The following is a 10900-nucleotide window of genomic DNA, read 5'->3' as shown; positions in this document are numbered from 1 at the left end:
AGAAGAATAAAGGTAGATGCGTCAGCATTTGGGAATATCAATATTTCAAAAATATTAAAGATCTATCTAAAACAAACAAAATACAAAAATATTGCAAGGTATTAAAAATTTTAGACAAATACTCCTTCTTGTATGTATAAAATGTTACGTTTTTATTTTTTAATTTGAAAATGTGGCATCTCCGTTACCTCCGTTACAAACAAGACAAGAGATGGTAACTCTGAGAAAAGGCTACAAAGAAATCTACAACACCACAGTTGTGGCAAATGGACCTTATTGAAATTGAATTCCTTTTATTGTCGTTTTTGAACTAATATTAAATAAAATAGCTATTAAAGAAATGTATATAATTCTTCAACTACCCCAATAACTAAAATAACTACATAAACATATTACGTCAGTATATAATCCAGGAGATTTCATCCCTATTGTCAAATGCATGTGATTTTGAATCAAATGTACGAATTTTGAAATTTCGAAACAAAAATAGAAGCTCGGGGTAATTGCACAAGATTACATCTAAAATAGTAGGACAATACAGTTTTATCACTAAATAGTAGACTTTGTTACCTATTTACGTCGAAAATTTGCATTTATTTTGCAACCAAATTTGAAATAATTTCAAATTATTGTATTTTTTATCAAAACAATTGACAGAATTAGGGCACCAAAAGAAAAACCTTCTGTAATTTTGCCATGTGTCAAACCAATTTTGAAATTGAAAATGTTGAATGAAAAATTATTTAAATTTGTGAAAATTCTTAAGAATTGCATACCATAACAATCTCCGATTGGTGTCGAATAAGAAAACTTATAAAAATCTATTTACTTTTGAAAAAATATTTAAAATTTTTTGACATATCAACGTTCCCAAGCGTTGATGCATCTACCTGTATTTTTCTACCACGGAACTGACCATGGTAGAATTAATAAGGTAAAGTCAAACAATCATATGTTTACAATTATTTTCAAAAATGTGCATTTGACAACATCTCATTGTCAAAATTTATATAAACAAATCCATTGTATACACACAAATCAGAGATGGGAATCTTTTTTCTATGCAGTGAAATTTGGCAAGGTAAGTTACAGAAAATGCAGAGAAGGGTATCCTTATTTTGGAATTCTACCATGGAATTGACAATTGAATCGAGACATGTTCGTGTAAATGACCCTTAACTGTTGCCACTGTTGTATATGTCAACCTGTCAGTTTCTAGTTGACAACTGTTTGCAAAATTTGGCGCCTATTGTGTGTGTTTGTGTGTGGATTGTCGCAATCCAAGTGCCGGCACCTGCATGGACTGCATGTTCGTGTAAATGACCCATAATGGGCTCAAATGTGGTATGAACGCGGTTTAAGTGTTGCCACTGTTTTACATGTCAACCTGTCAGTTTTCTTCATGTCTCATTCGTAAACAACAGAGGTCCCTCGGGGATTTTTCTTTCTGTTTATTTTTTTTATTTTTTATCAGGCATTCCTTTTCGATTTCTCATTTGTTTCGTTGGGGACGACTTTCATTTTGGTTTCATTCGCGCTTGCTTTCGCACAAAGGGACAGAAGTGCGCGCGTTTTAGAAGCACAACTCATCTGTTCCAAAACCTGCAAGAACCTTATCAGCGTTATACCGCATTACAAGTTAATTTACATTAAAATAACAATCAACTAAAAATGGATCCTTGTGTTATAGAATTTATAGGAGAGAAATCAATAATTGGTGTTATACCCAATTTCTCCTTTGATCCATTACATCTTATATCTGGAAGTGTTGGTCCGTTCCGAGCTGGTATGCCTGTGCATGTTCCATTGTGGCTGGGAATACATCTAAGGAAACAGCAAAAATGCCGAATAGTGCCACCAGAATGGATGGACATGGACCTATTGGAAGAGATAAAGGAAGAAGAGAAAAGATCCAAGTAAAGCAATTCAATTTTACGCTGATTATTTTTATTGCACGCTCTTGTGTTTTTATTAGATTCTTTACGAAAATGCCCAGCGAACATTATATGGTTGAGGCCCAATTGATTATGAGCACGGCACCGGATGATGTGCCTCGATGTGAAGAAATACGTACCATAATAAAAGATATCTTTGATATACGTGAGTCAAAGCTTCGCACATCCATCGATGCATTTATTCGTGGAGAGGGTACCTATGCCAAATTGGATAATCTAACCTTGCTGGAAATGCACAGTGTGAGACCAATATTGCCGCATTCGCTCGATCATATTGCCCGGTATCAACGTACTGCTGTGGCAACGCAACGTGACACCTCCATGTTGGGTCTTAATTCCAGTACAATGAATTCAAGCTCATTCTTAACACAATAATAATGCGAAGTGAGTAATAATTTTAGGTTTATGAATTAAATGATTAAGAATATGAATTAAAGGTGCTGGGGAAGTTTCAATTTTTTTGTATTGCAGTCTGAAAATTAACATAGATGTTGAAGTTCAGTTGTTTTGTCGAGTATTAAAGTTAACATATTTCATTGTTTCCGCGAAAAGACATACCTTAGAGATATACCATGTACATCTTCCATATATTATATATTGTATTTAGATAAATTAATTAAGTTTGCTTTGCTAAGTTTCGATAAGTTTCAAATAAAATCACAAATCTACCAAATTCCATTGCTAATTTTCTTGTACATAATACAATAAATATGTACGTTTTTTATTATTACAAACAATAATAATACAAAAATAAATGTATAAAGTTAGTTTTCCATACCATGGGTGTAATGACGAACAGCGGCTAAATGTGTGATAAACATCATCTAAATACTAATTGCTAAACTGTGTATACCTATATATGCGTTATGTTAGTTGTATAAATATTTTCCAAAACTGCAAATATTCGCATAAATTGCACTTAATTTCCATTACATTTTAAACTTACATGCTATGAGAGAGGGTTAATAAATATTAAATAGTCTCCGAACGTGGATCTAATTTATGGATAGCCTGCATTAATGTTGGATTGTTGTTAATACTGATGCCCTTACGAGACATATCAGTCAAGCGGTCAGTAATGGGTTTTTGATCACGACCTTTTTGCCACCTGGAAAGGAAGTTAAGAAATAGCTAGTTTTAATGGAGTTTCTGTTAATTGTAAAAAATGACAACCTACCACAAATGTGCACAGGTGTGCAATAATGGTATATACAATGGCAAGAGATCTATATCACAAAGGGTCTCATAACGATTCAAAGCCAATGCAGACCATTTCTCTGCCGATGGATGGGGTACTGGCGAACTAGTACAAGCTGCCACCAAACGACACAGTATCAATAGGACCGGCTTTGAGCGATCCATAAATATTTTGTTCAACAGCATAAAAGTGTTTTCCAACAATGGTATACAGGCATCATTGCGTTCATCTAATAATTGACAAGCTTTTGTTAATTCAATGTTTTGTAAAAAATCCAAAAATGTCGAGCTGGATCTCAGTGTGGAATTTTGTGCTATATGCGTTAGAAGGTCTTCAAAAGCTCTGCCCCTCTCGGCTATCAATGAGGCAGAGAAATTCCCCATTAAAACCTTGTTGGGAAAATCGATATTGGACATTTCCTGTGGGAAATCTCGTTTAAGATTCTGATACATATCCCGAAAATCAGTGTAACGCCTCTCTATTGTGGCCGGCTGAGGATCCATTGCGGTGCGTGTATCTTGTCTTACGGTTAGCATATATATGACATAACGTTTCACTTTCAAGTCTTCACCGTCTGGTGGCATAATACGAGCCGATAAAATTTCAAATTGTAAAACTGGAGTATTATTTTCTGGAAGAGTTTGTGGCAAATAATGTGGTAGACGTTCCCAGAGATCTGCAAAAGATGATATGTTATAATATTATCGTGAGATATTTGATGGAAACTGAGGAAATTTTATTCAATTTTGAATCTCATTTCTTTAATGTGGAATTGTATCTCATAGCTTACCTTTTTGTGGCATTTTAGCTTCGGAATCTTGAATGGTCAATGTACCCACTTCTATACTATCGGGACTATCCAAGTCTTCAGGGTTGTCTGGTACATCTATAGACGAAACCATTGTTCTACGGGCCATTGCTGCACGCACTGCAAAATTGATAAGTTTTAAAAAATAAGAACAATACTTTCTATGATATTTTAAAAAGTTACGGAGCCTTTTAGTATTTTTGATTTTGCATTCCTCACTATTTGTCATCGTTCTTTTGTAGAAATTGTTGAATTGTTAGGAGACAAATATTGTCTTTCCATTTTAGTTCAATATTGACACTTCGTGGTGGTTCTACACCGTTTTTCAACATGCCATGTCTTGGAGGGAAAGTCAAAATGATGAGTACACATACTCTAACAAAATTTTGTACCTTAACTTTAACGGATGAATTTTCAATAATCATCAAACAAATCAATATCTAATATGATGTCATCCAGAGTCCTTAGCAATGCTAAAATTTTCGCGTATACATTGAAGGTTTCACTTAGAATTTCTCTAGATATATATGGGAAATTTCAACTCTTTTAACTTCATTTAGAGTTAACACTTTGTCGCACTTTCTAAAAAAAACATTAACTACGCTGTTAAGTTTTCATGACCAATTACAACCTTTGTTCGTATTGTTTTCTTTTGAAATATGTCTCAAATTACCTGTGATTAATAAAAGTCCAATAAACAAAGAATAGAAACAATACCAAAAAAATCCCCACGCCCACTCTACGCACTTTGTTTTGTTAAATAAACTGAAGTGACTAATCTCGTATACAAGTATTAATTAAAGATGCAATGCAAGGCAATATGTAATTTACACTCAATTTCAATAACAACCTTCCTGTCACACAGAAATATGCAATATGCTTTGTTTAAAAAAAAATACTTTTATTTGTAAGTGGGTCATTCGACCAAGAAAGTACGACTTACTGATGATGTAGATGAGCGAGCAACTTAATAACACAACAAAGTAGTTACTAATACTTCCTTAATGTAATTGCACAAAAAAAAAATAAGAGAAAACAAGAGCCCCCCAAAATCAGCTGTTTTTACAATAAACAAAAAATGTATATTGTCACTAATGTAGCTGCGTACGGGCGTATGACTGGTTTTAAGACATATAGGTTGCTTTATACTACGCAATTTTAGAAATGTTGTCTTGTGTAACAACAGACAATGAAAATAACAGCCCCAAAACACCAAACATAAAGTAGTTGGACGTATGGCGTAACGCATGCAACTTCCTTTGATTTATGACCTAAAGAATTCTTTAGACTACACAATCTCAGGTTAATGAGGGATTGAAAAACAATACATTAATAATTACTAAATATTAAGGAAGGATAAGTATTTGGCTTGAAAAGCGCTTCATTTGGAGACTTTGATGTGCATTTATACTAAATTTAAAACCAGGTTTTGCCAGTTGCTCTGTATTTGCTAAAAAAATGATACATGTAAACGACTTACTATTATAAACAAGCTAGCTTAGGCATCGCCATTTCTAACAAAATACCAAAATATACTGATTTTTCCTATAAATTATTTTACGATAAGTTTTCAAATAAAAATTACTCAGTAAAATTTACTAAGAGAATTTTCTATTTTATGTACAAAAGTTTTCGAAGATTCAGTCAAATATAGCAAAAACAAGTGTTTCGAATATGTGTTAACAACATTTTTAGTTAAAAAATAGTTAATTAATGGCGTAATGCAATAATCCATGCTTATTGTCGGAGTAATAAATAAAATAAATTAATAATTGCCTGCTGGACAGTTGTTTTTCAGTCAGCTGATGTTACTGGATAATTCTTACTAGGTTATATTTTCTAATAAGATTTTGCAAATTCACAGTATTATTGCTCTCTTTACTCGTTCTCATTTTATATTTATATTTCCTTCCTATATGATATTACAAAAATGGGAAAATTATTAGATTTTTGCAGGCTCCGGGAGCGTTTTGTATTTCTTCCAGCAATTCCCAAATCTGGGGTGCTTTGAGCATAATTTGTCATTATACGCGTTGTTGGAACATTTGTGCGCTTTACGTTTTACGACAAATGTAATTAGCCTGACAGCTGTCAAATCATTTGCTTACTATTTTGCTTTCAATGTTTGAGATAATGGAATAGTTAAAAAGGAAAAAGTGATTTTAATTTTAATTCTCTAAAATATATAATATATATAATTATTGATATACTTCAAGACTCGTGCAATTAAAATACGTCGAACCAAAAAAAGCAACATGGATGCAGCGGAATTGTTAACCCAAAATGTTGATAAATCACAGGTTGGCACAACGAATAAACATTATTATTCAATTTTAACCAAAATTAATGTCATTTTTGTTGTTTTAATGTCCTTTAGCTACCACCTTTACACCAGAAACGTATATTGGCCTTTGTCAATCATTTTCTGATCAGTTCCTGTAGTTTTCTAAATGAATTTTCACTGCAATGTGAAACCAAGTTCATTGAAATTGAAAGGAAACTGCAAAAAGTCGAGGCAGCACTAACAATTTTGGAGGCAAAGGTAATAAATACATTACATGGATAAATAAACGAATAAAATTTAATATTTGTATTAAAATTCCAGTTAGCCTCAATACCCGATGTAGAGAATAAGGAAAAAGTAATCTCCGATTCCAACAATGAAAAGACTGCTGTGTCCAGTGAACAAACCAACAACGATGATAGTAAAAAGACTGAGTCAACCAGCGAGACTAAAGCAGATGAAGAACCAACTGAAACATCAATTCCTCAAGGCATTCCAGCAGCAGAGCATAGTGTATATAAAAAATTCTTTAAAATGCTACAGGTTGGTGTACCCTTGCCGGCCGTTCAATTGAAAATGCAATCTGAAGGCCTTGATCCAAGTATTCTGAGGTACCATAAAAAATATTTTGTAAATATGCGAAATTAATACCTTGTTTTCGTTTTTAGCAACCCTCAACAAATTTTGCCTTTCGAGGCAACCGATGAAAGTTGATGATATTGCATGGGAATGTATGAAATTATCCAAATACTTTTACTGTGATTATAAATGTTCGTATACTCTAGAAACGACATGAACAAACAAATTAAAACCATGCCATGGTATTAAATTTTTCTTTTGTAATAAGAAACGATTTTAAACAACCAGTTTTATGAGAAATAGAAAACCAAGTATTGTATAAAATACAATGAAAATTATTTTTTAACTGATGTTAGGTATATTTTGATAGAATAGACAAAAATGGCTATTAGTTGATTTGAATACCTGAAGTGTCTGAAAAGGAATCTCATATTTTTCATATTTTAAGTACCACAAAACAAAAATATAGAATATGCGAAGGAAATTTTTCTAATTAAGATTTCCAAAAAATCCATCCCTAATGAAGAATAAAGTGATATAACTTAACGGAGAAAGGTAAATGTGGCTTTCTTCTATAAATGTTCCCTTCTTCTTGCGAACACTTTGTACTGCTTTACGGAGAGAAGACATGATATTATTTTTACAGACTATTAAGAAAGTAATACTTTCACAAACTTGTAATAATGTAAATTGTCCTGCCAATTCAATCTCATTTGGTGGACATTGGATTATCGAGCAACATCATTTTGTAATAATTTGCACAAATTATTGGGTTGGGTTATTCCATACACCCCAAATTGTAGAGATATTCAATTACATTTTCAATATGACTTTCAAAATGGAATATCCAGTTTTAATAACCCACCCAAACACGACTGTCCTCATCTCGATGATACACAGGTTCACTCAGATATTATAGTATTAGAATTTGGGCACAGCTTCATCCTAAGCAATTCTTGGGTATTTTTCATTGCAAATGTTTCAGTCTAGAGTACAGGTAAGGTTGGAGCTTTCAGAATAAAACTACATGTCCAGTAGGTAAGCAGCGCAACTCATTTAGCTCCTTGAGCTTAAAATGGGGTTCAGATACAAGACAGCCTATAAACTACTTCGGGCTGCTGCAGCCCATTGGATACAGTTTAGCAAGTGTTTGTACGTTTTCTTTGGTGAATGCCACTATATTAAAAACGCACCCATAGACTCCTTGCTTAGTTTTGTTCATAGAAATTGGTAATAGATGACTTTCAATACATTGTCTTGCATTTGATGCCTCATTCCATATTTATATACTGGCGAGATATTTGGCATCAAAATCAGTTTGCCAATTCAACGATTCATAATAGCCACATTTGTGGTAAAACAGTACCACCTTTTGGCTTGTCGGTATTTGCGAATCGAACTTTGCTGACATAAAAGTTGGAGTTCCTGATGCTAGGAATCAGAATATTATCAGGTTTTTTTTTTTTTTTTGAAACAGGAAAAACTCCATGTACTTTCACAGAAATAAATTAGAAGGTTGGTCTTCCATTTAAAATATTGATCGACGACTATAAGAATCATAAGGGCAAAAGGCACACAAATTTTGGGAACAAGATTTCGTTGCAACTGGATAGTATCGGCTTTTGGACGACTGCTTATTGAAATTCTTAAATTGTGACAATTGTTGATTCATTCTTTTCACATTTATTTGATTACCATAATCAACCTCCACGCTCAACTTTAATTTTAAGGCATTGACAAACGATTCCCGAAAACGCATTGCAATGAAAACACACATCTCGATTTTGTTTTCTCCAAAAACACTAGCTTTTTTCAAAGTGTTTTCAAATACATATTTTTTTATTTTGTTTTTTAAACAAAAATTACAAAAAATGTAATTTTGTACAACTTAAAAATGTACACACGAAGTAAAAAAACAACGTCGTCTTCAGGCATTACGAACCGGCTGGTGAGGCGAATAATTTAGAACTGAATCATTTGACCCTTGCGTTTCTTGTCACCACCCAATTCGAAATGTTTGCAACGCTTCAATGGGGACTGTTTGCGGTACTTGCATTCAGTGCATTCCATACGCAAGACAATCTTTTTGGTGGTTTTAGCCTGGAAAGGGAGAACAAAAAAAAAATAGTCATTAATATTGTTCACTCAAACAATTTAAGATATGATAAATTAATATAAACAATTGTCCATATCTTCCGGTTAGAGATTCTGTTTATATGTTTTATCCAGTAACTCATTTGGAGACCTTACAAATATGGCGAACCAAAATGGTTCATTGCTATGGCATATATTTATCCCACCAAAATGCCTAGTTACTTGTTTCAAGTAACAACAACAAACTGGTTCTACGAATATGCCGCCTTTACAGGACTTTTTGCTTTAAACTATGCCAAAAGGCAAGAAACTTACCTTCTTCCTGAAGATGGGCTTAGTTTGACCACCAAAACCTTGTTGTTTTCTGTCGTAACGACGTCTACCTTGGGCACCCTTACGCTCCTTGGACTTCTTGTACTGGGTGACTTTGTGCAATTTGTGGCACTTGCACTTCTTGCAGAAGGTGCGACGTTGTTTTGGTACGTTTACCTGAAAACACAAAGATATTTTATCAATATTCTGCTCTGGAATTTTGCACCAAACACTTGGAAATTTAATTCGAAAAAAATCAAAACATTTTTAATTCCAACTGCATCCGTGGTCATTTAACACAATTTTAATTTCATCGTATTTATTTACTTGTCATATTTTCACACAAAATATTTTACAAATTCTCTGTATGGTCATATTTTAAAATCACTTTATTGCTTTTTTAATGTTTCAGCAGGGCTTTTGCTTTGATGTTTTTTGATTTTTTACATTAAATTTCATTAAAAAACTTTTCGGCACATACCATCTTGACGAATTTCAGTTGTCAAAGAAAGAAACGAAAAGAAAGAGAAGGCAAATAACGGATACGCCATCTGTGTCAACAACTGTCAAATTGTGTGTTATGCTAACAGAACACAGCTCTATTGTACAGGGTTGCATTTTTATTTATAATATTCTTGCAATAACAGTCGAAGTAATAATTTAAGTGATAAAAAAATTTAATAGTTTTTTTTTTTTTTTTTTGAAAATAAATACACTAGTATTATTATCATGGCAAAACAGTATTGGTAGACATTTTTGGTAAATCGAATATGACAACCCTTTTTTGATTTATATTCATGTTTAATTTATATTCATGTTTAAAATGTAAACGTACGGCAAGTGGCATATTTTTCTATTATTCCCATCCTTGGCCCGTAAAAAAAGTTTTATGTTCCATATCTTAGGAAAATGATTTTTTTATCTTTTCTTGAGCTTTAACGTATAAAAATAGAGATTTTGAACCATTTAAGCAAACGTTGCTGTCAATTCTTGCGAAGACATGGAATGGCGGTTAATTTCAAGTCAGTCTTATTGGATCAAAACCTCAGAATATCCAGCTGAAATTGATGCCAGTCTTTATAACATCTGCAGTATAGGTTCCGTACTAAAACGAAAACATACGCTGACTACGTTATGCAATGACTTTAATAACAATTGGACTAAAAATGCTGATTGTCGATCTTCATACTTGCTGCGGCAAAATTAAGAATACTTTAAATCAAATGCTTTAATGCGAAAACAATTCCCTAATCGAATCATAACTTATGAGGCAAATAGTTTAGTTTTGTGTTTTATAATATGTTTACGTTGTAAAGGGTTAAAAAAACTCTGTCTGTTTAAAGTGTCAGCATGACATTATCTTAGTAATTGTACAGGATGAGATGAAATAACTGCAACTAATTTCAGACTCCTGTCATTTCTAAGACACTCGTCCGACAGCTGTTAAAATTATTCCAGTAACAGTTCATTATATTGCTTACAAGCCTACAAAAGCATTTTGTTGAGAAGTGCCCAGAAAAAAAGTTGTTCCTGGTGGAATTCAAGAGTGATAGTGTGAGCACTCCAGCATTTAAATGTGAATAAATCTTTTGTGTCTCGTACCATCGCTCGTTACCGTGACACTGGTAGCGTAGCCCGACGTCAAGGGAGTGGACAACAGCAACATCAGC

At 33.1% G+C, this 10900-nt stretch overlaps 4 protein-coding genes across 9 annotated transcripts; 2 read left to right on the top strand and 2 right to left on the bottom strand.

Moving 5' to 3' along the window:
• The first annotated feature begins 1525 nt into the window (after nucleotides 1-1525).
• On the top strand, nucleotides 1526-6211 carry LOC101888389 (probable DNA replication complex GINS protein PSF2). Of its 2 annotated transcripts, XM_059121162.1 has the most exons (3): nucleotides 1526-1916; nucleotides 1976-2339; nucleotides 6178-6211. In XM_059121162.1, the coding sequence occupies exons 1-2, from the start codon at nucleotides 1672-1674 to the stop codon at nucleotides 2328-2330; spliced, it is 600 nt and encodes a 199-aa protein (XP_058977145.1). In that variant the 5' UTR covers nucleotides 1526-1671; the 3' UTR covers nucleotides 2331-2339; nucleotides 6178-6211. The 2 variants fall into 2 exon arrangements, with proteins under 2 accessions (XP_058977145.1, XP_005191077.1); XM_005191020.4 differs by lacking the exon at nucleotides 6178-6211 and having other exon boundaries at nucleotides 1527-1916; nucleotides 1976-2628.
• Nucleotides 2629-5070, bottom strand: LOC101888222 (sorting nexin-21). 5 transcript variants are annotated; one of them, XM_011297379.3, is made up of 4 exons: nucleotides 4905-5070; nucleotides 3944-4081; nucleotides 3133-3829; nucleotides 2629-3063 (listed from the first exon to the last, which is right to left on the bottom strand). In XM_011297379.3, coding segments are annotated over exons 1-4 (972 nt in total). In that variant the 5' UTR covers nucleotides 4906-5070; the 3' UTR covers nucleotides 2629-2927. The 5 variants fall into 5 exon arrangements, with proteins under 5 accessions (XP_011295681.2, XP_011295683.2, XP_019894999.2 ...); XM_011297381.3 differs by lacking the exon at nucleotides 4905-5070 and adding an exon at nucleotides 4812-4904; XM_020039440.2 differs by lacking the exon at nucleotides 4905-5070 and adding an exon at nucleotides 4793-4884.
• On the top strand, nucleotides 6065-7159 carry LOC101890282 (WASH complex subunit 3). The gene is made up of 4 exons (XM_005191031.4): nucleotides 6065-6261; nucleotides 6339-6503; nucleotides 6567-6856; nucleotides 6914-7159. Exons 1-4 carry the CDS (start codon nucleotides 6217-6219, stop codon nucleotides 6957-6959), a joined length of 546 nt encoding a protein of 181 aa, XP_005191088.2. The 5' UTR covers nucleotides 6065-6216; the 3' UTR covers nucleotides 6960-7159.
• Nucleotides 7160-8606: 1447 nt separating this feature from the next.
• LOC101888557 (large ribosomal subunit protein eL42) lies at nucleotides 8607-9856 on the bottom strand. Its single transcript, XM_005191021.4, has 3 exons — nucleotides 9712-9856; nucleotides 9234-9407; nucleotides 8607-8924 (listed from the first exon to the last, which is right to left on the bottom strand). The coding sequence occupies exons 1-3, from the start codon at nucleotides 9712-9714 to the stop codon at nucleotides 8787-8789; spliced, it is 315 nt and encodes a 104-aa protein (XP_005191078.1). The 5' UTR covers nucleotides 9715-9856; the 3' UTR covers nucleotides 8607-8786.
• Between the last annotated feature and the right edge of the window lie 1044 nt (nucleotides 9857-10900).

The sequence above is a fragment of the Musca domestica genome, unplaced genomic scaffold (genome assembly GCF_030504385.1).
Source record: "Musca domestica strain aabys unplaced genomic scaffold, Musca_domestica.polishedcontigs.V.1.1 19, whole genome shotgun sequence".
Lineage (NCBI taxonomy): Eukaryota > Metazoa > Arthropoda > Insecta > Diptera > Muscidae > Musca > Musca domestica.
The sequence above is the reverse complement of the archived record's forward strand: the minus strand, read 5'-3'. Positions and strand labels throughout refer to the sequence as shown.

Coding starts and splice junctions, on each gene's coding strand:
- LOC101888389 (XM_059121162.1), top strand. CDS start 1,672: ATGGATCCTTGTGTTATAGAATTTATAGGAGAGAAATCAATAATTGGT. Junction 1,917..1,975: donor GAAGAAGAGAAAAGATCCAA/GTAAAGCAATTC, acceptor TGTTTTTATTAG/ATTCTTTACGAAAATGCCCA.
- LOC101888222 (XM_011297379.3), bottom strand. Junction 3,830..3,943: donor AGCTAAAATGCCACAAAAAG/GTAAGCTATGAG, acceptor CATCTTTTGCAG/ATCTCTGGGAACGTCTACCA. Junction 3,064..3,132: donor CACACCTGTGCACATTTGTG/GTAGGTTGTCAT, acceptor CTTCCTTTCCAG/GTGGCAAAAAGGTCGTGATC.
- LOC101890282 (XM_005191031.4), top strand. CDS start 6,217: ATGGATGCAGCGGAATTGTTAACCCAAAATGTTGATAAATCACAG. Junction 6,504..6,566: donor TAACAATTTTGGAGGCAAAG/GTAATAAATACA, acceptor TTAAAATTCCAG/TTAGCCTCAATACCCGATGT. Junction 6,857..6,913: donor CTTGATCCAAGTATTCTGAG/GTACCATAAAAA, acceptor TTTCGTTTTTAG/CAACCCTCAACAAATTTTGC.
- LOC101888557 (XM_005191021.4), bottom strand. Junction 8,925..9,233: donor AGCCCATCTTCAGGAAGAAG/GTAAGTTTCTTG, acceptor CTCCCTTTCCAG/GCTAAAACCACCAAAAAGAT.